The sequence below is a fragment of the Halictus rubicundus genome, unplaced genomic scaffold, assembly GCF_050948215.1.
Source record: "Halictus rubicundus isolate RS-2024b unplaced genomic scaffold, iyHalRubi1_principal scaffold0083, whole genome shotgun sequence".
Taxonomy (NCBI): Eukaryota; Metazoa; Arthropoda; class Insecta; order Hymenoptera; family Halictidae; genus Halictus; species Halictus rubicundus.
In genome coordinates, this window is record NW_027488624.1 from 252457 (window position 1) to 279163 (window position 26707).

General features: G+C 43.2%; 1 protein-coding gene across 1 annotated transcript in view; it reads right to left on the bottom strand.

Moving 5' to 3' along the window:
- Positions 1 to 1091: 1091 nt before the first annotated feature.
- The window catches only part of LOC143363646 (uncharacterized), a 381899-nt gene continuing 356283 nt past the window's right edge, over positions 1092 to 26707 (bottom strand). Inside the window, exons 2-3 of the mRNA XM_076804206.1 lie at positions 1298 to 1609; positions 1092 to 1192 (exon numbers count right to left, since the gene is read on the bottom strand). Coding sequence (XP_076660321.1) covers positions 1092 to 1192; positions 1298 to 1609 — 413 coding nt within the window. The remainder of the gene's footprint in view (positions 1193 to 1297; positions 1610 to 26707) is intronic.

Here is a 26707-nt window from a genome sequence, read left to right on the forward strand (position 1 = left end):
CATTCTTTTACTTTCAATGTAATCTTACTGTTTACAGTACAATTCAGTACTGTACAAAGGATCCACAGAAATTCAGAGCATAGTACACAAAATTGCTAACAGAAAATGTAATGAATAATGAAGAAAGCGTGCCTGTAAAATGGGACGATCCCCCAAAACGGAAGTGTACACAGTACTGTTATGCCGCATCATCCTCCAACCTTATCTTCGCCCTTTTTGCCCGGCTGATTCACCTATTTGACTGGACTAGGAACGGCGGAGTTACGTGTCCGGTGACACATATTAAGGTTCCAAAGGAATCTTAATAAACGAAAATCGTCTAAATTTTTTAAGTCCGGTTTATTTACTACCTTTAATGTATAATCTTCTTTAATCTTGTCTTTAATCTGTACTCCTTCGTCGGAGTTCTCGGCGCATTTACTTATAATTGCAAAGAAATCATTTCCATAGACTAAAAACAAACATAACCAATCGTGTAAGTTCTCTACACCTCCGTCTATTAAGTCTTGATTGTGCATCATCATTGAGAATAAATCCTCGAGTAGATTTGTGTTGATGTTAAGAACATTTGTTGCCCTGAAACTAGGAATTTTGAGTTTCTTATATTCTTCTGGTAATTTAAAATTGGATGGTGACAATGTATTTAGTTGTACGCATGACTCTGGTGATATCATATTCCCTTTGGTGAAGATTTCTATATCCCCAAACATATAACTCACTTCCGAGCTGTCGACCATCCGATATTGCTCCTTATTTCTTGGCTGTATCATTTTTAATAATGTTTCCAGAGTAATGGTCTCAGTTGGAAATAATTGCAAGTCGTCCATTTTAATTTGTGGCTATACCCCCTGATTTTTACCGGTGAATGATCACACAAATATGTTTAAATAATATTTTATGTGACTTTTCCCCTACTATATCGATCCTATAACTGTTATTTTTCGGTTCCAGTTTCGTTTATAATTCGGTTCTGTGACAGAACGTAGAGTATACAATGTGTGCAAGCAACTAAATCATCATCAGTGCGACCCTAAAATACGACGATGAAAGGTTAGCGTGTACTGACAAAACACAAATCAGCGCGTTCTCCCTTATGTATCTGTAGCGTCCAGGAATTCGTGATTTTCGCTAATTAATGAGATCGAACATTGTTCGCAACCAGATTTTGCAACATATTTCATGACCACAAATCCTGCAAAATATTCAACCCCAGATACTTCTAATGTTTTATCAATTATATATGACGCATCAATGACAACTTCTTCGACATCAATAAACGTTTCTTGATCAATTTCACGTTCAGGACTTGTATTTGTCGATATTAGTGCAACATTAGATGTAGCATCATATTTCGAGCTTGGAATTAATGTTTCGTCCTCATCATCTAAACCTCCCGTCCTAATCCTCTTCACTGTTCTGAATGTATTAAATATCCCAATGGAAAAGATTGTTGGAACAAGTACAGTTGGAGCTCGAGCCATGTCGAGTATGAATGTTGGTTTGTCGGGATTATTATCGAAAGATATTAAAAATTTAACAGGCCGTGAAATATTTATTTCGCATTGTATTTTACACCAAGAAAATTTGGGTGCTAAAGTTTTAAAAATGTCTAATTTAGTTCCACCTATTATTAGAATTGTAAATTTTATTAGATTTCGAGGACTAAACCATGGTGAGTTTAAAGAATTTTTGAAAGATGTGGAAAGCGAATATGGCGATATTCTGTTTAACACTAAAGTTCGGTGGTTAATCACTGGGTTAGGCCCTTTGTTCGAAACAGCATTTGGTTAACTGGGAAACTTCACAGTTACAATAATTTACGTACCTTCAAGATGAAGAGTCGATTTTGCTTGTATTATTTCGGGTCCAATTTACTTTTGTACGGTTACCCATACGTACACAGACTAACTACGAATATTCCTAACGGACGGCACAACAATGACTCCCAAATTTCGGCAGCTGGTTACCTCCTGGCTAGCAGAGATGGGAAATTGAACGGTTTTTTTTTGCGCATACGCGACGGTTTTGTCGTCAGTAAAGTAATAAGATTGGCTAAACTGGGGTACCTTAGTCGCATAATTTCGCAAAATTTGTGATGATTTAATTTTGAAAAATGAATGTATAATATGCGTAAATGTATGTATATATATTAGTTCGTTGCATTTGGCACATTCCCGATAATAACACTTCCCCACGACTTTCTCCACAATATAGCTACGGTATTGGTTTTAGGCGCGCATGCGCGAGAAAACCCGTCTGAAATCCCATCACTGCTGGCGAGTTCAACGATGGGATATTGGACGGGTGTTTTGCGTATGCGCGTCCAGCGCAGTAAATTGCCTTGGAAATTGCTATTAATTCTGTAGCGTGACGTTTGAAGTCTAACGTTAAAGTCAAACATCGTCGTTGAAGTCAAAACATTAACGAACCAAAAGGTTGTAACGTTGCAATGTTTTGATTTTTTCCATCATCGTCCATTGAAGTCTTGGTTCAATGGTGGGAAAAAATGTCCAGTCCTGTAGAGCTCCCATACCAGGCTAAGCCCTAATTTACTCCAGAGGATTTAGATCACTGTATTGTGGATGGACTTGGATGGAATTGCCTAATGAAGTCTAATTGTCCAATTTGTCTCGGAGTGTGTTTATCGGGTTTATGCGAAATTTATCAGATTGTTGACCCGTGGAGGTCTTGCCTCTTCTATTATTGCCACTCTTCTCAGTAACAACAAAAGATGTCTTCGAATTTGTCGCTATTCCCCTGAATTTCAGCCATGCTGACGCGTATTCACTAACACGCAAGTTCGTGTGTTCGTACATCACTAGAACGCGTGTGTTCTGTGTACAACCCGTGGCTGTCATATTTTTTGATTGTCCCACCGCTGATAGATATGTGGTGCTTCGCTGTTTAATTACCGCCATCTGCGACTCTAATCCCGCGTTGACGATTGCACCAGTATGCAGATGGTCCCGGTCGCTCAAACGGCGGACGGACGGTCATGCAAATACCAGATGATAGGTTTTAATTTACTGATCAGTAGTTTGAATAAATGGAAAGAATGGAACTTCGCTCTCCGACGGTTTAAGCAAGACTAACTGGCAAGTTTCTATAGCCGGATAACCTGACCCGGTGATGGTGTAATCGTGAGTCGTTTGTTTTTTAGCTTCAGACTGACGATGTTGGCATTATGCGTCTGCAACTCTGAGTCAACTGCCTGGTCTGTCGCTAGCTCATCGAAATCAATGCCCTTATCCACCGTTGCAGTTTCGGAAATCCCGAAAGAATTATTTCCGATCGAGGAGCGGCGTTTACTTCGGTCGACTTTCAAAACTATTGTATGGATGAAAGAATTTAACATATTTTAATTACGACGGGGATTCCACGAGGGAACGGGCAGGTCGAGAGAACAGTTAGGACGATAATTCCGGTACTTACACAATTATCTTTGGACAAACTCGATCAATGGTACAAGTTTGTCGAAAAAGTACAATTGTGCGTTAACAGTACTTACCAGCGGAGCGTTGGCATGACTCCCTTTTAAGTCATGTTCGGCATGCGAATATGACACAAACGACACCATGATATCCTCGCGATAATTGAACAAGAAACACAGACACGATTAGAAGACAACTCTGCTGTCCACTAAAGTCCCGTATGAGGCGAGCGTCGCACGTTTTAAATAGTTGGTGATAATTGTCAATGTTGATCTTTTAAGAGATCACTTAAAAAGTGATCCCACTTTTGAAGTTTGTAAGCTGAATTACGCGGAAAGCAATCCTCACAGTCCACTTATACACTTATACACTCACTCTATCTCGGCCGAGCCCCCATAAAGATTGTGAGGATTGGAAGGTTTCGTTAAATCAAGTCTGTGTTTAAGATAATGTGAAAACTATATTTGATTAGAATCTAGTAATACCACGCTGTTCTGTACTATGCACTGCGATCCGCTCTCTTCGACTGTCGAAACCACTCTGACCATTTTCTTTTAGACAAGGCTCTCGTCCCCTAACTTGACCTAGTGATGGTATAATCGTGGGCCGTCTGTTTTTTAGCTTCAGACTGACGTTGTTGGCGATATGCGTCTGCAACTCTGAGTCAACTTGGCTGGTCTGTCGCTAGCTCATCGAAATGAATGCCCTTATCCACTGTTGCAGTTCTGCACAATGCATTCGCGACCACATCGTAGCGTCCGGAAATATGTTGAATGTTGGTGGCGAATTGGCTAATGAAATCTAATTGTCCAACTTGTCTTGGAGTGTGTTTATCGGGTTTATGCGAATTTTTTCAAAGTGTTGATCCGTGGGTATTCACTTATGTTTCTCCAATCTAGCTCGATTTCCAATTTTTCCAAATCTTCTTTACAAGAACATGCACCTGCTAATGATGTTAACAAAACTTTGTGATTATTACATCCATAAACCACTAATCTAGCCAGAGTTTCATGAACTAATAAAGCTGCCTGCTTTAATGATAAAAGATCATGGTGTTGGTCCGTGGGGGTTTTGCATTTTCTATTACTTCTACCCTTCTCAGTAACATCAAAAAATGTCTTCGAATTTGTCGTTATTACCCTGAATTTCAGCCATGCTGACGCGTATTCACTAACACGCAAATTCGTGTGTTCGTGCATCACTTGTGTCCGTGATGCCAAGTATGCAAACTTAAGTTATGTAGCTATGCTACAACTGATGCTAAAATATCTATCGAGAAGGCACTGAAAGAGGTAAACAGAAATCTAGTAAAAATAGGACTCGATCTTTCACTAGAGAAAACCAACTTTATGGTTTTCAACTGAAAGGGGTTTTCAAACCCTCCGGGACAGTCACTTTTCAAATTTCCATTAAATTTTCTCTTTTTCTGTCCTTCATGTTTGCTGAATCAAGTTTTATTTCTAGTAATGCTGGTCCCTTATGATTTTCTGGATATAGCCTGATTGGAATTTTTTTGATTTTATTTTTATTTTCTATGTCAGTTTCCATTTCCATATATACAAGAATGATACCAATAATAAACGGAATCCTGGGAAAACAGGACTAATCAAACCCTCCAATTCTGAAGAAGCAATTCAGAAGCAATCGGGTTATGATAATGTGGTCAGTAAAATAGACAGTGATTGTGACACCTCTGTTGGATCAACGTCAAGTTTGCCACAACAGCTGAACATGTTACAGATGAACAAAAGAAGGTCTGAAATTTCGATCAGCTCTGAAATTGCTGACCAGACTACAAAGACAATGGAGAGTACATTTAACGAAGATGAAATTCCTTCCTTGGTCTACAGAAATAAAAAACCATTATTCCATCTCAAGAGGTGATTATAGCCAATATCGATCCCAGTGTAGAGCTAAAGGAGATATTAACTCTTTTGAATGATTATCATCCGATCGCCACTACTTTCATCGAGCAAGTACCAGACTCTGGAATTAGGTACATTCATGCTTATTTCACGACAGTCAGCGATGCATTAGCAATCGAAAAGAAATTTGATAAGTACCTCTTGCGTGAACATATTCTTATTGTTCTGAGACCAGAGATGTTGGTAAAGGAAGCATTTCATATGTAAATGGTTACATTTCGCTTAAGCCGGCTCCGAAGGCGCATCACGGTCATCGACGGGGGTCGTGTTCAAAGACCTCGTAAAAGCATTATTGGCAATTTATGCTTTTATGTTTTTAATCAGAACAATATTGTTAATACGAATGAGTTGTACAGCTTATCCCGATCAAAATGAGTCCAAACACGACATCATTTGGACTGTCTTTAATGAGATTGTAATTTTTATCGTAACATTACGTATCAGTGAAACTTGTTCGATTACACTCGAATTTGACCTCATTTTCATCAGGAAAATCCCCTCCATTTGCTCGTCACAATTTTAGGAGGATATGTTGAAAAATCTAAAAATTTAAACTTTCATTCGTGCGCGTGTCTAGTCACAAGACACATTGGTACTTACGATCTTGTAGGTGGACGAAGATCTGGCGGAACATTTTCTCGATATCCGCGACGAGTACAAATTTGTGGAGGCGCCATTCTAACAATATTCGTGAAATGTCCAGTTGCAGCTTCGGTCCGGTATGGAGAATATCGTTAAGCGAATAACCACTCGATGTACGGTGTGACGTGTTAAATACGACTCGAAGTTTAGTCGTCAAGCTGTCCTCCCGCAGAACGGCGCGATGCGGAATATACGTCCGTAAACTGTCAATGCGGTGGAGGCGCGTCATATGCCCGAATGATTCGTATTCGCGGATGAACTGCGTATACTGTCGGTTGACCCTTTCGTCATCGCGTAGTTTAAGGGTCAAACGCTTAAGGGGCGTAGATACTCCTCGGAGGGAATCGCCGAGAAAGTCGTCGGGGAGCGGTTTTGAAAACGGCAGTCGCACGATGAATCGACCGATAGTGTCCCGCGAATATGTCGACCGGAAATGTCGCTCGCATTCGTTCTCTAGCGGAGTAAAAGTACGCGATTCGGGGACTGCTTCCGTTTCCCAAAATCGAGACAACGCGCGCTCCAGTGGATCCACGGTTACTCCGTGATGCGAGGTGATCGCGAAGGTGGGGGCGTCTGCAGGGTTGGTGCGTCCAGATAAGATCCATCCGAAGACGGTATTTTGTGCTACCGGTTCATTGTTCCGTGTATTCCGGATACCTGGACGGATAACCTGGGCGAATACGTCCGCTCCGAGCAACAGCTCGATGCGTTGCTTCGAGGCGGGGGTGGGATCAGCCAGCGTAAGGTTCGACAGCTCTTGGTAAAGGTCAACGTCGATCGGCGGCGGTACGTACTGGGAGATATTCGGTACTATAAACGCGCGGGTAGAAAAGACAGACGAAGACTTCGGGGAAGTTCCTACGCGCAGTTGCACACTATAATCGACGTGACTCGTGTGCTCGCCGCCGAGGTCCGTCACCGAGATGGGCGTTCGGATTTTATGCAATCGCAATTGTTGCACTAGGTTCGTGGAGACGAACGAAGATTGAGAGCCTTGGTCGAGGAGCGCGCGAGCCAATCGCGACTGGCCGTTCGGCGCGAAAACAGTTACTATCGCGGTCGCTAGCAGGACGGTTGTTCCGCCGTTCGTGCCGGCTTCGGCGAAGTGGGTCGCGTCATTCTCGCATGTTCCTTCACGGACCGAGGGTCGCGCTGTCTGGCCAGATGACGCGAGCGTAGGGGGTCCCTGCGCAAGGTCAGACGATTCTGCCCTCGGTGGCTTGTATGGGGCAGCTTGACTGAAATGGCCATTTGATTTGGGTCTGCTGGGGGCCCGCTGTTCCCCTCGATGCAATAACGTGTGGTGTTTCCCGCCACATTGTCGACAAACATTCGTGCTCGGACAATTCGACACGGTATGATCGGCGCTTAGACAGTTAATGCACACATGCTGTGTTTTTATCGTTTCGAACCGAGCAAGGGGGGAAAGCTTTCGGAACGTGCTGCAATCCCGAGGTGAATGTGCTTCCTTGCATAAGAAGCATAGAGCGGAGGGACGTATTTCTTCAACTACGTGCGCGGTCGACTTTTGCCGGGAGAAACTCGACGATTCTGCGGGGGAGGGAAGCTGCTGTTTCGGCTGACAGCGTTTCCGACAACGCATCCGACAATGTTTCGTTTTTTATTATCGCGGAGCTGAAGCGCGATTCGAACGACTTCCACGACGCGTATTCGCCGTCGAATTTCGGTAGTTCGACCCGTGGTAATCTTATGTGTGCGACGCTGTTTACCGGAGGTGCAGGAAACGCTAACGATGAATTTGCCTGAGGGGGGGTCATCGGGGGTCGCAGGCGTGCGACCGCGTCCCGTAGGTAGGCCCAGCCCTCGAGGTACGCGTCCTCCATCCTATCCATGGAGTCAGCTTTAAAATACGGAACGTCCGCCTTCGATTTGTCCGCCTTTCGGTACGCCTGTAGGTAGCCGTTGAAGAGGGTAATCTGTGTCCAAGTTTCCTGGTACATGGTTAACCTGGAGTCCAAGTACTCCACCGTGTAGTTGTCCACACCTTTCTTCTTGGTGTTGGTCAGTATTTTTGTCAACTGTGTGAACGGCTGGGTTTGGCGCTCGAGGACCGCCTCGAAGGTCTCCATGACACTCGTGTTCATTGTGCAAACTGTTGTCACTTTTGAAAGTCACGAAACACAATACGTACTCCCGTTTGAAATCGACAGTTTGTTAGCGGCCGTACACTGGTTCCGAATGTTCTTTGTCTATCCGCGTATCCGGCTCGAAGGACCAAAAACTGTTTCGCCGATACTTTTCCGGGAAACGATAAACGCCGGGATAGTGATGCAGGAAGACTAGGAACAGGAGTTTGAACCGAGGGTACCGAATTAACCGAACTCACTGGTCAGAATTCCAAACCGGGTTTCTGCGGCTTGTTCGTCTCGTTTAATTTTTACTAATATAAATGAGCAGATCGTACGTTGCACGACTTCGCGGTTACTCTCAGAGGAGTAACGTACATCAGAAAGAATGACAACTTGATAATGCTTCGCTTGAACTCGCAGAGGAGAGAAAACGAATGATCATGTAAGATTCGCGTGTATTCGTAGAGGAAAGTACAACGGAACTGATTTTGAATTTCTCCGAACTATGATGTTACCCGTTTGGACGGGTAACCCCACCAGTTCCACGCATGGGAGCTCGTTTCGCGGAATCTAAACACGCTCCGCTGCTAAGGTGACACGGGGGTCGCGGCGACAAACCCGAAGATACAATAATCGTGTCTAACACTATAAAAAAAGTGTAAGGAAATATTGCTTGTTCATGAAACATTTTTAAATTACAAATTAAGGTATGTTTGAGATTGGCGCGTGCGGACGCCATAATGCCTCACCGTTCTCAACCGCGCGACTGCCAATCATAGAGTGTCCCGCGACACGCGCTAGAACACTGACAAACAGCGTCTGTTGTCGAGGCTCGCGCGGGCGAAACCCTCAAGCGTGATTCGCGGAAAACAGGCTCGATCCTTCTGGAACGTTCTCGAAGTAAAAACGAAAACATCTGTGCGTGACGAACTTCCTGAAGGATCGAGGTAATAAAACCGAGAGAGAACCGTTACTCTCTCTCTTTCTGAAAAACCCCAGTCAGCTGTGCGTTACGTAACAAGAGGCAAATTTCGAGATCGTTCGCTTATCATTCATTTATTATATTTCTTCAACCGTTGTCTGACAAACTGAAACTTTACAGTAAGAAAATACAGTTAATTTATTGCAAATCTGCCTTCCATTCAATTCATTCATACAGTCCGCTTTCTCCACTTTCACTCAGCATACTTTCATACCATTCCAGTTACACACTCATCCACAATCCTTTAATTCTCCTCGCGAGCTTCGTTGCATTCTTCATTGTTTCCCGCGAATCTTTCCAAGCAGGGAAAGATACGAAACAAGGTATCTCATATGAAATTTGAAGTAGAAATTCATTTTCCTAAAATTATGCTTTAATCATTTCTTACGTAAAATATTTTTACGAATTTTTCGTTCTTGATATTAGTTTTACTTTTAATATTTTAAATCTTAAAAAGCAACACTAAAGAAAAAAATATCTGTTTAATTAGAATACGTTCGTCGGAGAATGTAACATTTGATAATCGATATGGTTCCGTGATGATTCACCTTCTCACCGACGAGAATTTCCTTCGTGGTCTTCTGCACCGACGAGATACCGTCGTTGGTGTCACGTCTGCCGACGTGTTGCTGCGCTAGGTTATAACTAGATGTCACGCCTATCGACATGTTGCGTTAGCTTCTGAATAGATGTCGCGCCGTCGCACAGTGGGCGAAAAGCCCGAAAAAGCGGCCAAAACCTCTAAACGTACTTTAATGCACTCAAAAATTCGTACTCGGGGGTTTTCGGGGTCGCTGATTACGAATATGAAATTGAAATTCCAAAAAACAAAATGGCGGATCCAATATGGCGGACATGTACATTAAAAATGGGCGGGTCTGCTTGGAAAATGATCTATTTGGGGTCTTTGGGGTCGCTGATTACGAATATGAAGTTGAAATTCCAAAAAACAAAATGGCGGATCCAATATGGCGGACATGTACATTAAAAAATGGGCGGGTCTGCTTGGAAAATGATCTATTTGGGGTCTTTGGGGTCGCTGATTACGAATATGAAGTTGAAATTCCAAAAAACAAAATGGCCGATTAAAATTTAAACAACAGTCCGCATTAAATGTGTTTTGAGTGGTTGATAGGTAAAAATGTATAAATGACAAACAAAATTGCACTTTGTATATCAACAATTAGTATAATTGTAAATTATGTACATAATATTTATTCATCCGAATCGTCTTCGATATCAGATCCTTCTTCGGAACCATTTTCTTCTTGTGCAACCGTTTGCCTTTCGTTATAAGGTACAAATGGCGAAAGCAACATTTTTAGTGCTTCCGGAGACAAACTCTTCATTTTCTTTTTCGGCAGTTTCCTTATACTTGAAATATATGGATCTGACGTCACCATAAGTCTCAAGAATACATCCTCCATGGTCTTGGTGCGTGAAGATTTCCGCGAGAAATCTTCTCGAATCCTTTTGACGTGTTTATGTGAGGCCTCTTGTGCTTCCTCTGACATTTGACCGATTGGCAGCAAAGAGGACGTAATTATTTGTGGTCCGTGAATTAAAAGTTTGTGCATCGAAGTCGGCATATAATACCAAGGATATAATTCGACAAATGTCCTAGCAGTTTCTATTGTATATTCTTTAAATTTTGATATATCTATTTTGTGACCACTTGAGACGACTTGCAAAATAACGTGAAATCGCTTTATTAATTTTTCGTCAAGTCCTGTTATGGTCGCAGATACTTCCGGGTTATGAAAAAATCGCCGAGCCGTATTGCCGTCATTGGAACTTCCGTATCCAGGCTTTGGGCAATCCACGACTAGCCCCAGTTGTGAACGAAAACCTTTCTGTATAATGGCTTTACGGTTTTCCATTATTTCTTTATCTTTCTTGGTGCGCATCTGCCATTTTTTTATGTCCAGCCTATATGATACATGTAAGCAGCATTCGAAGAAGCGAATCCATGCATGTAACGTAGAGAGTCCAAAATGCAAATACTCTTCATTGACTTCTTTTTTTATCATCATGTCAATTTTATTAAATTCTTTCGATGTCGCTCCACATAAATAACAACGCTGTGTAGATGTTGTGGATGTTACAGCATTACAAATTTTACCATCTACCATCGTCATTGCCAATTTGTATGAAATAGAAATTTCTTTTCCATCTACAACTGTAGTGAAGGGAACAAGTGCCTTTATTTGCTCCTCAATATATTCCATTTCACGTACTGTTGCATCTGTATTTTCGTGCAGGAACTCAATCTTTATTGGTCTGCAAAATCGTGGTGATGAAGGTCGTGGATTTTTCCACACTACAATTTCTGCTTTAGGTGGCTGGTTACTTGTTAACAGCTGCAGTGGCGCGAGTGTCGTTAGGAAGATGTCACCATCGAATTTACTTTCATCGGTGAATTTTTGCTTGTAGACACTTTGTCCAGAACTTCCGTCACAGCCCCACTTACAAATTAAACTCATATGGCTTACTTCTTCTGCACTCAAACTTTTTATAACACTATTTTGGTATTTCAAAATACGTTTAATAGTGTGGTCTAATAAAGACTGTAATTTTACTTCCGCTCTACATTCGGTAATGATAATATCCATTTTGGTTGGGTAACATTGTTGTTTCGCTTGAAATACTGTTCCATATGGCGGATACAAACAGCAATTATTTTCTTGATTTGATTCTCTTATTCCTACATACTGGCTTTTTGATAATTTATTCTCGATCAAAATAGAAAGAGCAGCATCACCGGACAACGTTGTTTCGCAATGTGTTTCTATTGCTCTTCGATACTTTGCAGCTTTGGTCGGGCTCGCAGAAGTTATATCTTGAACAAATTTCGCAGCATTTAAATTACCTGCAGCACGAAGACTCATTTGTGTGGCGTAGGCCAATGTGTCCAGCGTGAAATTTTCACGAAGGTTCTCCGTCCTTCTTCGTTTCGTCCTTACGCTAGTTGACGTAAACGGTTTACAAGGACGACCGCCTGTATTCTTTTCAATAATTCGTGGAGTGGCCACAGGTATGCGAAAAGCAATTGAAACGTTCAACCAGTCTTCAAATTTATGGAAAAAATGTTCTTGCGTTCTATTCGTGCTTTGCCATTTTAATTTCATCTTGCTGAACAATATTTTCAAGGCTGACTTCATTTCTGCATCAATATTTATGGAATATCCACACTTCTCGAACAGCTGCTTTTCCAGATTTTCTATTATGATGCTGAAGTTGCTATTTAGATATTTTTTCATCATCATAAATATTTCCTTTCTCGTGAATCGAACTTCTCGGTCGCAAGATCCTGAAATTAAGTGAATCGATTGCAATAACTTGAAAATTAACTTGATTAACTTGAGGCTGTTTTCTTCCACTGCGGTGGCGATTGGTTGGTTGCTTTTGGCATGGAAGTTTTTTTTTAGAATCATGTTAAACCGGCAAAATATATTGCGCGGTTCCTGAATGCTTGACCTACCGCCGAAAATATTTAAAGGTATGAAGGATCAGGCCTCAACTGTTTTTAGGAAGTTTTTATAACTCGGAGTACCCCAAAATATTATTGTCGCATTACCTCCCGCGCGACTACCTGCGAACCACGTTCCTGCCGCGCGACTACCTGCGAACCACGTTCCTGCCGCGCGACTACCTGCGAACCACGTTTCTGACGCGCGACTACCTGCGAACCACGTTTCTGACGCGCTCAAGTTTAAGGTAGCAATTTGTCTTTTTACTTAAGAGAGCCTACAGAGATCCATCCGAAAACAGCCGAGTAGCGGCTGCTGTAAAAGCGCAAAACATCTACAATTGTGACAATTTGTAATTCTTTTATAAATGGACTTTTTCAACAACTGAGGATACTGGGAAAATAAGACTGCAGATATCTATTCAATTCACAATGACTATAAAGAAAGCATACTGAAAGTAGTATAATCACATTTTCAAAATCCATAGAAAAGAAACAATATTTACCCTCGTTCAAGCAATCGGGCAGCTTTCGGCAGCTGGTTTTTGTAAAATTTCGAAGATAAATGTATTAGCAACACGTCAGCAAAGGAATTTTGGTGGTACTAGGTGGAACTTTTAACTTATGTCTACGTTTCTACAATGCGCGCATCAAGTTTTACCTTCTACGTTCTCCAAAGAATATTGCCATCGTGTTACGTGATGACTAACAATTTTGGAGAAACAAAAACATATAAACATTCTACTTACTTCCAGGAACAGCATCCATTTTGTAGAATTGAAATTGATGCACTATTTTGAAAGTTATGCACTTTAGAAGGGGGCGTTCAATTTCTTACTAATGCGCGCGACAAATGCTCATCAAACGAAGGCTAACTTTGAACTGACTACTGAACCGTACCATAAACTTTTTACCTTTTTCCTTGCTGGCATTAAGTGGTCATATCGTCACTGTACCCAACCCTAGAGTTACAAACTCCTAGGAGGAAGTTCATCTTTTTAGGTTTTGGCCGCTTTTTCGGGCTTTTCGCCCACTGTGCGTCGGGATGTTGTGTTTAGTTATAACTAGATGTCGCGTTAGGCCATAAGTTGTATAATATATAGATAGCCACTACATTACATCACATAGAATTCTAAGTCCCGTTATTACGTCACCGCGCTCTAGCGAGCCCCACTACGACGCGTAATACGTCACGCGCCCCTCCACGCGATCTCCGAGCGAAGGAGGTCTGGACAATTCCCGAGAAAGTCGGTTCTCATCCGCGACCTGGTCGCGTCAACATCTCGCGTTTCTATCTTCAAGCGTTACTATATCTAGCTGTTCCAATCTTAGTATTTAGCGCCTTTGTATCTCAACTATTTTTGAATATATATACTTAGTGTTAACCATTCAAATCCTGTCATTTATTATCCGCCAATCCCGCGCAAGAGAGTGCCGCGTCGCGCCGGTTGTAAACACTAATCACGCCAGTTATCTCGCCCTCTCGTGTCTAACAATCCAATCCATTCGGCGAACGTCCGCACCATCTCGCGGCCGCGCAGCATCAGGACCAATCTCCAGAGAGAGAGAGAGAGAGAGAGAGAGAGAGAGAGAGAGAGAGAGAGAGAGAGAGAGAGAGAGAGAGAGAGATCGACCTAAGAGGGACAAGGACACCGACCCATTCTCCGTAGCCAATCCGAGGGATCACGGCTGCCCCATCTGCCTCTGTTTCTTGCAATCTGTCCAGGACTGTTGGTGAGTAGCATATCTACATATTTATGTGGAACCGTGGACCCGGCTAGACTTCGAACGTACGAGTCGAGTGAGCCAAATGGTTGTAATTTTGAAGCGTCTCTCCGCGGTAAAATCGCGAAGCGTCTTTACCATCGTGTAACCAACCGCGGGACGTAACATTGGCCTTCTGTTTCTTACTCCAGGCAAAATCTATCCTAGAGGGCGGTAAACAACACCGCATGTGGGGCGGCGGCACGGTGGCGCGTAGGTTACACGTTGTGCGCCTGCGCCAAGTCGCATGCGGATGGAACGAGTCGCGTTCGTCGTCGATTCTTCCTTCTTCTCCGAGTCTTCTTCGAGAGAACCTCGCTGCGCACAGACGCGTCTTGTCTTCAAAAAGTTTACTCTGCGGCGTAGTACCGCACGACCGTGCCGGCTCCGGACATTGTTGTCGCGATTCGTTCTCGGGTGTTGCGAGCTCTCCTTCGGAGTTTGTTCAATAAACCTCGTTATTTCGGTTGCTACCCGACGTGTTCATTACTCGTGAGGAGTGGGCCTCACGCGCATAACCTAGTTCCTCCTTGCCGCGACCACGTGACGCGTCCATCTTGGGCGCAGTTCGTCGGGACATTTATTCCGAGCGTTCTCGCGAGAGGACGTGTGGCTTCCGGCCACTGGTGACCCCAATCTCTCGTTCGTTACGAGATCTACGTTCCTGGTCCCCACATCCGTGGAGGACCGTCGGAACACACCAATACGTACACCGGTACGCCATTTCCCCACACGCATTTTTCGAGCGACACATTCTCCCGTAAGGCTGGCAGTCTTTATATATATCTCGTCGCTGGACCGGTTCTGTTCCAGGAAAGACTGACCGGTTCTGTGCCATGCTAAAAGACTGACCGGTTCTGTGCCATGCTAAAAGACTGACCGGTTCTTTGCCATGCTAAAGCGGCGATGTCACGAAAGTGGGAACGCCGAAACCCCGGGCGTGAGCACTCTCATTCCTCTTTGACAGAAGTTGTAACGAATTGATACTGGCTTTACATGCCAGCGGCGCCAGTTATACACCGGTGTACTAACGAAACTAGCGCGAAGTTTGAAAGATTGAATTTACAAGGGAGGCGTATTAATATAGCAGAATAATACGAACTACTTGTATGAACGTTAAAATTAAAAAAAAAAAACTGGTTGCAAAAAATGATATTCATGAAAATAATGAAATAAATATATAAATATAATATAAAAGAAACAGAAGTAATGATTATTGAAGTTCGCAGAAAGTGAATAGTAATTTTAAAAATGTTTCTAAACATTATTATCATTTACTTCACTATTATAGATAAAGGAAGTGGAGGTATGTATTTATTACGTTTTACGAGAAGCAGTAAATGAAATTAGATTCATAATAATACTGAAATACATTTATTAATTACTTTAAAAACAAGTAATACATATGATATAGATTTCTTTTATGTACAATTATATGTTATAATAATATATAAAGTATAAATATGCGTACAATTAAACAGAATGTATTCAATGTTATTCTTTTATGTCCGATCATGAACGTTTGTGAATCTTTGTGATCCATGCAATTATAAGTTAGTAGGGAGCCATGATTCAGTACTATTCGTCCACACTGACATTATTGGTGATTACAGAATGTAGATCAGAAATCTGTTAAATAAAGAGGAATCTTAATTTATTTTAAACTTTTCACATTTATTCTTTCTTCCACATACAGAAAAGTAAATTTGACAGCTTCAAAACTGTTGAATTTGTAGCGGGGCACTTGCGATCGACTTGTTAATAAACATGTACTAGAACTACTTTAACACTTATTTATTAGTATAAACGTTCTTAATACAAAGTAATATAACTCGAGGACTAAGTAATAATACGGATGTTTCCAGATCACGATCTCAATTCGATATAAAACCGTTACGAGCAAATTTCATACGACGCATACCGAGAAACACGCTACACATCCAGTTACCAACTAACCGGTTACAAAATCGACTCAGGGCTGCCAACTTAAACCTAGATGATGATTATTTTTCACAAAAACTAAGCAAAATCTCAAAATAATACATGCAAGTAATCATGCATACATAGCAGCAATACATACGTATTGCGACATACGATTATTTACAATACATTATAATATTGTTTACAAAGCTTTACTGGTGGGCCCAAACTATAGAACGCGTTAAATAATGTCGCATATTTGTTCCAGTTACAGCTAAAGCATACTTTTTTGTTTCCGCGTACATACGTAGCTCTATGTAACATGCAGCCACGGTTTTAATCAGTTTATTTGAATGACTAACGAATTCTTCGGCGCTTAACATTTCTAAATTGTGTTGTTCTAATTCATGAAAAATGTGAGTATCTTCTGTTATTTTTTCGAAAGCTTTAGCGGCTAAAACAGCAGGGAAATTATGCTCTACGGGAGGTTTCCCGGAATTTATGTTGCATTCTCTTCGAAAAAGGGATTCTGTAGTCATACAAATTTTTACAACACTCGGCGGTGGTATAATTAAAAAATTACGCGTAATTGCTTTAATATATGCCGTGGGATCTTGTTTATGTACAGAAATGTTGCTTTTATCTATTTCCTCACACGCAAGTAAACATTCAATGCAACTAATTTTTGTGTGTTTTTTTAAAGATAAAATAACCCAGCCAGCCATATACCCAATTACTTGCTGGGAAAATTCACTTAGATTTGGAGACTGTGCCCATGTGAAATTTAAAAATTCGGTCATTTCGGGGAAGTAATCAGTATGTTGTACATGTTCACTGAGCCCGTACTTTTCTCGTATTTTCAAATTATGTACCTGGTCATAAACATTTACACCGTACCTATCTATTATTGCACGTATTTTTTTCGATTCGCTTGATACATTTAATATTTTAGTATTGTCTAATGCCCTCACGTTTCCTGTATTAATTGAAATGTCATGCCGCACAAGCAGTCGCTTGTACGCGGAAACAAACTGCGAAGCTGTTGGATTTGGGCACCACCCACTTCTGCCTCTAACAGCGCAAAAAGAGAGTTCCAAATGATCTTGGCTCGTCTTATAAGATAATAAATATTTCATTTGCGATTCATTTGGTTTGATAAACATGTCGTATATATTAAAAATAGATAAAACTGCGGTAAAAAGGCCAATGAATCCCGCTTTTCGCCTGTAGAGGAATATGGAAGTTCCATTTCCCGTAGGCTTGCGCCCCTCGGGGGAGAGATTCCGGCCCGTTTGCACGGTGCCGGCTCGGATGCGGGAACGAGGGTGTCTGGCGGGAACGGTGGTTTCGGTAGGAACGGGGTGCGGTCGGGTTGGAGGTACAGCGGAGGTCTTATCTGGCTGTAGCGGTGCTCGGCGGAGATATGCTCTCGGACTCGCATCGGATGCCGTGCCTCAACTCCCCCGTTTGGCTGTTTCCGTGGCCTATTTATTCCTCCCACCGCCCACTTCCACTCGCGAGCAGCCGTATCGTCGCGGTGGCCACCTCGCGGCCGTGACGGGAGGCTGTGCTCGGCCGTGGTCTCGCGGCGCGCTCGCTGGGAGTGGGGCGGTGGATGGCGCGGTGTTAGGCGGGGAAGTCGCGGGCCTTAGATATACCCGTTACAAGTTCAATAAATATAAAAAAAGGAGCTCACAGGACACGCCAAACCACGCTATAAAACAAACTGCTCCCTAACTGCAATAAAACAAAGCATGATCAGATTCACATACAGCTACTAAGCTGGCCATAATAGTTTCCTTACAATTTATCATACTTTTATTTATACTTAATGTATCTTATGTCTTCATCCACTTTTTGCACTTGCTGCTGCACTCCTCTGCACCTCACTATTCTAAAACAAACTTTAAAAAATGTTATAATTAATGTACAAAGTAAAATTCGAAAAACAAGCTCAAAAATAAGTTCACTAAGTGTCCCTCAATTTTGAATAATTATTTTTAAAATTGATTTGACACTGAGCAAAGTATTTTTTCAATATTTCCCGAGCTTATTAATCGAATTTTCTATAATATAAAGAAGTTATATATAATATAAAAGAGGCTTGGAAAATCTGGTTTTGAAGATTGTTGAAGATCAGCAACGGTCCGCGTGGTCCACAGGCAACAACAATCAAACAATTGACACAAATTGACAACAGTTGACAACTCAATTCGAGATGATTCCAGACCATCCGTTCCAACACATTCATACAGCAGTGTTTTTGCCGGCAATAGTAGCGTCCAATAGCAGCAAAGATTCGAACATCAGTCTTGTCCAATCACGTTTAATCACGTGATGTGCCGTGAACGTGGTGCCATCTAAGCTGATTCCCTCGCAAGTGTAGAGCATCGCGATGGTAAAGAGGAGTACGGGGGGTGGGGGGATGTAGTACACCGGTGTATAACTGGCGGCGTTTGCATGTAAAGCCGCTTCAATTCGTTTCACGGTATCTCGAATCCATAGTATATATATATCACTGGCTGGGACCCACTTTGAGACTCGCAGTTTAACACGGGGGCTGGCAGTCTTTATATATATCTCGTCGATGCCGTAACACTGTATATTTAACAAAATGTAAAGATGGCCGATCGAGCATTCAAAACTCGATCGGCGGTTGGCAGTCGAGAGAGCTAGATTGTGTTCCCTCTCGGCTTCCATCGCTCGAGGTCGGACATGCCAACCTCGTCGAGACTAACACTGTAACGAGTCCGTTTCCCGGCGGATCTCGTACAACGGTTCCTCGCGGCCGGATTTGGCTCGCCGTGCCAAGGTTCGCGGCGGAATAACGCGAGGGTTACGGCGGGATACGGGCGGTCGGGCACGGGAGATTAATGGCACGAGTTTCTCAAGTGTTCGTCACTGTCCCGGCGTTCGCGTCTCGGTTTTCGGCGGTCGCGACTCGGGTTCCGGTCCTCGATCTCTCAGCGTTCGGGTCGGCACCTCCAGGCGGTCTTGCACGCGGCGGCGTGTACGGGTTTTCGCGTATCGCGAAGACACGGCGAAACTGCTCGACAATTCCTCGCAAAATACTCGCGCGGCTCGTATCGGTTTTCTCGGTCTCCGGTGTTCGCGTCGAACGGTTCGGTTGGCGGATCGGTGCGGTCGGTATCGGCGGTTAGCTATCCACAAGAACGGTCTAATCGCGGCGGAGTCGGGAATCCAAAGAGGCCGTTTTCCGGCTCGTCTCTCTCGTCTTGCTAGGCGAGGGGTCCGGTGCGGTGCGGTTCGCGGGCGGTTTTTCCGGTGGCGTCGCGCATCCGGCGGGACGGTATCGCATCATGGCGGGTTCCGGTTCCCGCCAAGATCGGTTCGGCGGTGCGGGGGTCGCGGGGGTGCGCTCGCGGGTACCGACGGATCTCGGTATCCGTCGGTCGTGTTCGGGGCGGTTCACGTTCGGGGCGCGTACGGCTAGGAACAGGCCTGGCGCAGCCAGGTCTGTTACACCACTAGACGCGAGTTTAGGGAATTTGCGCTAGTGGCGCCAATATCCTTACAGTATTTTTCGAGCGACATATTCTCCCGTAAGGCTGGTAGTCTTTTTAAATATCTCGTCGGTGCCTATGTAGTGATGGTGTAATCGTGGGTCGTCTGTTTTCTAGCTTCATACTGACGTTGTTGGCAATATGCGTCTGCAACTTTGAGTCAACTTGCCTGGTCTGTCGCTAGCTCATCGAAATCAGTGCCCTTATCCACCGTTGCAGTTCTGGACAACGTATTCGCGACCACATCGTAGCGTCCGGATATATGTTGAATGTTGGTGGCGAATTGGCTAATGAAATCTAATTGTCCAATTTGTCTCGGAGTGTGTTTATCGGGTTTATTTTCAATGTGTCTATCACTAACATAGATGTACAAGACACATATTTTAAATTTTCATTGCGGATTTAACTGGCACTTACCAACGGCAACAACGTGCTGGCAGCGGCTATATGGTAGGAATCTCGGCTCAGACGGCTGTCTCTCGGCATTCCGTCACTATCTTTCACGCAGTAGTTACACGGGCTATTCCCAACTACGGCCAAGACAAGAATACCTCATTTCGCGGCGGCTCGTCTATCGCTTTCTTCATCTAGCCTCCCATGTAGTATTGACCACTCCCCGTGAGGGGAGTTCCGTACCTCGGGGTATTCCCCCATACCGGAAAAGTCGACCAGATGCCTGGCCTAAACTTCCCAACTCCATCACTACAAAGGGTGGGTCCGTAGGTGTTGTGGACGGGACTCGGAAAAACCCCTCGTTCACCACTTAAGGATCATCACAAGGGTAGACCGTCCCATACGGGAAGTAACTCGCTTAGCCGCTACCGAATCAGCTTGCGCCGACTCATGAGCGTTACCAGCGGGGGCCACGAGGAGGCGGAGTTACAAGCTTAGCGCTCGGTCTCTAGCAGGTTGCGGCGACGGTGTGGTAGCCGTACTTGCCTATTAAACCCTACGATCTCGAATACCTGGGTATTACCTGCGATGGATCGTCAGGGTTGATTTTGCCTATAAGGCTATTTCTTTCTCTTATTTATGTCTTGTTACTCGTTGCCAAAGTCCGTCCTACTGAGGCACAGTTCTATGGCGTGTTTGTACGCCGGACAACTCTTATCCTTTAGCCCATGGTTGGCTGGCTTTCCTACTCTCCTGCAATTTATGCAGGTAGGTTTCTCTTGTTTTGTTGGGCATACATTATATGTATGCCCGTCTTTCCCACAATGCCCGCACGTGTCAGTTCGTGCCTTACAATGCTTTGAGACGTGCCCAAATGACTGGCATTTGTAGCATCGACTCGCAGCTATAAAATCTTTCACTCCATGTGCGTTGAATCCGATGAAAACCCGGTTCCTGCTTAGCAGGATTTTCCGGGTTTCCGGAGACACCTCGGCCACCCAGTTGGTGACTTCACAGTTTTTCTTTCCAGTTTTGAAGAGGAGTTTAAACTCCTCTTCTAATTTTTCCTCTGAGTCCAGCTCGAGGATTTGCTTATTTATTGCTTGTAGGAGATCCGCCTCTGGTATCACGGAGGGGACTCCGAATATTATAATCTTTGGTTTCCTCTTAGGGAGGGAAGTGCTTTGTTGCTAAGGACTTGCTCAAGGTCCTTAGCCGTATCTGTCTCTATTAGGATTCCGGAACTGCCAATCTTTCTCACGTTCCGGATCCTTATTCTGTGCTCTGTCGGATTTATGCAATCCGATAGGACTTTCTTCGTTTCCTCACTGCTTTTTATCTTACTGCCCTTCGCAGGGTAGATAGCCGCTGTTGGTTTCGTGTCCTTAATGGTAGTCTTTTTGGCTACTTGTCTCGTGACTTTATTGGTTTTAATTATATCCGAGTAGAGCTGCGCTTTGGAGGCCGGGACCTCGCTGCCGCTGCTCCTCTCAGACATAAGGCATAAGGTTTCTCCCGTTCTGCAACATACCACCGGATGTATCCGGTGGGTCGTCGCGGCAGAGGGGAGTCTTCCGGGTGAGAGCCGCGGTCGTCGGAAGCGACGACTCACGCAGGAGCTCTCTGAGAGCCGCGGTCTTCCCGATGCGACAACTCCGCAAGAACTCTCTTTACGAGAGCCGCGGTTGTCGCGCAGCGAAGACTGACGCATGAGCTCTCTTTACCAGAGCCCCATTAGTCACCCAGATGGTGTCCAGGTCCTACCACGTGGAGGAGGGGTTGGTGCGACAGGGTTTTACCATGATATAAGTCCCTGACGCTTATAAGACCCTCATCTGGCCTCCCACTTTGGATATATTCGCCAAAAATCGGCAACGGTACGGGCCTCCCTTCCGTTCACCGACCGACGGCCTCACCCCCTTCGCGATTCTATCCTGATCGCGATTCACGGCGACCGAGGTCACGTCTTAAATTCGACTCGAAGTCCGGTCGATTCGCAAAAACGCTAACCGAGCCAACGCGAAGATCACAATAGTACGGAAAAACCTGGTCGGCACTTACCACTCGGCAGCGTGGTCTCTCAGCGGCTTTAGTTGTCTCGATGTTCGGCAGCCGGCTTCTTAATCGTTCCGGCAGCACTAATTTCTCAAAATTACTTTATTGCTGAAGCGATCGTTAAAGGACTAGCCCGGACTACTTTCGGCGATACAGTGACCTACTCCGCGAAGACTCGCCAACGCGGAAGCGAGGCGTCCCCCACTGTCCTAGTTTTCCCTGCTCCCGCGCGACGCTCGGACCCATCGCTAGCTCTCGCGCGGCAGGGCCGCGCCCGGCGGTCCGGGGCCCTCGGCTACGGATTTATCGGCTAACGCTTTCCGGATGACATGCGTTGATTGGCCGATTCCCACGGCGGAAGACATCGAGCTATTCCCTCGACGGGTCCTTGCAGCTTTCCGGGACGAGGCGGCGACGAGGTTGAGATGGTGTGCTCCTCAGACCCGTAATTCCTCGGCGGCGCACAGTGGGACGAAACAGGCGATTCCCTTGACATGGCTTTTTCATCCAGTTATTCCTTAATAAAAATTAAAATGTGGGTCATACTCTATGTATTTTTTCGTGCTGAATCGAATGGTGAAGTCCGTTAGATGATAGGAATGATGCGAAAGAAGCTACAGCGCATTCATAGAACAATAATCTTGGATTTTTTATTTTCACATAAACAATTTAATGGTTACTTAAATATGTACTGAGGAATGAATAGAATTTAGTTTTTGTTTAATTTTTTAATTTTGTTTAATGTTTTGTAGGTGTAAATAAAATCTCTACTTAGCAACTGAAAAACTTCAGAAATGATATAAGTAAAATGAGGTACCTTTAGTTAACTTTCATCTTATTATTGCATGTCGGTTTCTTCTAGCAATTCGGGTTCTCCAATGTATAATCTTGTTCTTCTACCTCATCAAATCTTAGCGAAGCGTCCAAAAAATCTGAAATTATGTCATCTTCTTCGGGGACATCATCAGCAACAAGAAGCAACGTTTGGGTTTCTGGGAATAACTTCTTTGTCATAGAATTTTGAAAAAAACCGCGTGGCCTCAGTGTAGAAATCCTGGGATCAGAGCTGACGAGAAGATTATTCAGGATATCCTCATTTGTTGATTTTCGCGACATTTTTCTGGCTCTAAACTCTCTGCAGTGGCGAAATACTTTATTAAGAGCCTCTTGAGACTCTTCCGAAAATTTTCCGATTGGAAGAATAAAACTTTCGAGTATTTTCTCCCCATGGATCAGCACTTTATGTACAGTTGTTGGCATGTGATACCACCCGTAGTGTTCGACGTAAATCACTGCGGTTTCTCGGGAAAATAATCCAAATTTTTGAGGGCAAACCGGTTTACGTGAAGAAATCGCTTGTAAAATTACTGCAAATCTTCTAATTATCTCTTCATTAAGTCCAGTGATGTTTACTGTAGTTTTGGGATCGTCAAAAAACATTCGTGCCATGTTACCATCGTTATAAGTTCCAGCACCTTGCTTTACTCGATCAACGTGAAGACCCAGCTTATCTTTAAACTCCTTTTGTATTTTTATTTTTCTTTCTTGCTGTTGCTCCTTGTACAAATCTGTGTTTGCTGACCACTTTTTGAAATCAAGGTTATAAGAAATATGCAGTAGGCACTCGAAAAATCGAATTTTGGCATGCAGAGGAGAAATGCCAAACCTGTAGTGTTCAGCGTTAGGAGTTCTTGCGTCGATTTGTTTTAAATCGTTCATCATTGATGGTGTTGCACCACACACATAGCAACGCATGGATGAACTTGTGTCAGTCAACACATTTATTGTTTTTCCATCAATCATTGTCATATAAAGTTCGTGTTCTATTTTAACTTGATTAATCTGTGTAGGGACTAGCGACGCAATTTCTGATTTCATTCGTTCATGTTCTAGTTGGATTGTTTCTGGAGTTTCTTTACAAAACACGAATTTTACAGGTCTGCAAAAGTGAATCGATGAGGGTCTCAGGTTTTCCCAAACAATGCGTGAATCGTCTGTGTCGATTAACCTGATTGGAACTAGTGTAGTCAAATAGAACGCTGAGTCATCCGCAGTTGTGCCACTGTTCGAAGAATAACTTTGTTTGTAAACACTATGGCTAGTTGACCCGTCACATCCCCATTTTGAAATAAGCTTTAGGCATTTCCCGTTTGTTAGGCTCTTATCCATGGGGGTGATAGATACAATTCTCGAGGCTGTATGGTTCAGAAGAGATTGAAGAGGTATCTTTGCTCCCAACTCAGTTACCTCACGTTCTTCTGGATAACATTCCTTCTTGGCTTTGTTGAGCTGGTAATATGAGGGAAATAATGTTGATCCTGCTTTCAAAGTAGCATCTCTCAAAATGAAGTACTTTGACTTGGACAGGTTGAGAGATGTATTTAGGGCAAGTGTATTTTCACTTGAGAACGAAATGTCAGATTTCTTACCATCCTCGCACATTTTTATTAATTCCTCCGAATCGTCTGAACAGTCAAGCACTTTTTTAACAATTTTTGCCTTAAGACAATGACCTTCTTGCTTCAAATTCATTGTCGCGGCAAAAAGTAATTCCTCCCCTGAATAGCTTGCCCTCAACTCTTCAGTCCTGCGCATTTTTTGCCTCTCAGAGAGTTCACCGAAGGGCTTGAGCGAATTGTTGTTATCAACAGAGGGCTGAAGAAATCCCTCGGGATACTGAAAGACTCTGTTGAGCCAATGTTCATTTCTTGAAAGAAAAAATGCTTTCTTATGACTACATTGCACCCACATTTTTTTTTAAATGTGCACAAAATATTTTTAGTTTATTTTCTAGGAGTATTATGTTACGCCTAGAAACATTCGCAGGAACGGTGATGGTGCGTAAAATTTCCTCTTTTAAAATTACACAATTGTGTGAATCACCAGGATGTTCCAATAAATTATATAAATCACGGTTTGTCGCGAACATGGTGGTGAGCCAGGACCGAGAATTGTTCAATGTAAAAGCGATAAGTGAAACGCGTGCCGCGGTACGTGTAGCTACTGATGATTTTTGGATGATTTTCGAGACAAATGAATTCGGATAGAAATGTTTTTGTTTCCCTACACTGTGACATTGTTGGTAGAAGAAGGCCACTCTGTGTTTTGTTTTCTAATAGTTTTGTTTTCTGCTTCCACTTAAAACATAGCACTTATTCAATACACACGCCTTTGATCGCAGCATTCCGTTCGTTTTATAGTGGATGTCCAGCTCCGTCGATTGGTGTATTAAAAAATATCTCATTGCATTTAAAAAAATGAAGTTGACCTTCATATCTCCTTGACGTCTCCATCTATAAAATTACTGTCATATCTAAAAAATGAATGACATCAGATTACGAGTGCCTCGATATCAATTAAGTTTGGTCTGAAGAATTTTCTTCTATCTTTAAAAGTAAGCTACTTATTCAGGTGACCTGTTTATAGTGCCCACCCTGTATATTGTTTCGTTGTCTTCCTTAGTTATATTATTTCGTTATCTTTGTTGTTAAGTATCTACACAGAACACTACAATTGTATGTAAAACTTGTAACAAGTCATAGAAATATGGAATAAATACCCTCCTTTTATAATTTACAATCTTTATTCGTTCATATGCATGCAATGAAAATCCATAATTCCAACATTTTCCAAAACTATTCGCTGCACACGGATACGGAAAGCTGAGAACTGATACTGATCGAAAAGAGCAGAATTAAGAAATGCATACATAGTCAACAAATACTGCGTTTTGCTGGACTTTGACTCTAGACACCACTTCTTCAAACATGATTTCCGGGAAGAATCGGACGAAGTCGGGTATGATTTTTGCGTATTTCTCTCACTGAATACCAACTGTAAACACTTATAAAGTCTATTTTTCGGAACAAATCGGAACTTTTTTGTAACACGACAAAATGTACGCAAAATGCCCACAACGTTACTAAACGTCAAGTGTTAGACAGTAATACAGCCATTTTTTATTTCATTCATATTTTTCTCAGCTCAAATACACCTCATAAGTAGGAAAAAATTATACAACAACATTGCCAAAAGATGGAAACTATTAGGAACAATTCATTAGAAAGATACGGTTTCATGAAAATTCAAGTCTTGAGCTGTCGATTTCAGATACATATGCCGGAAATATAGCGTTATCACTGACATGTCCTGGAATGTCCCCACGTTTTACTTATTCCAAAAGCCTAGGAAACGATCCTATGAGCTCTCTTACTGGGAACAAGAAGTTTGATTTTTTCGTCCATGTCGGAGATTTTACATGCGGCGCCTCCGGGTTGACAAGCCCGGGCTCGGTGTCCTCTTCGATGTCTTCCTGTAGGGTGTCCCCCGTAGTCGTCCCCTGAACGTTTCTCTTAGAATTTTCCGCGCTCCTGGGAGAAGGGAAAAGAATCCGGGCCCCCTGGGGCCCGGCCACGGACCTGCAACTTTTCGTCGCGCCAAGTGGCGCGGCGTTTAAACCGCGTTAAACTCCAACCTGGGATCTCGGATGCGCCCAGGGAGATCGATCACAAC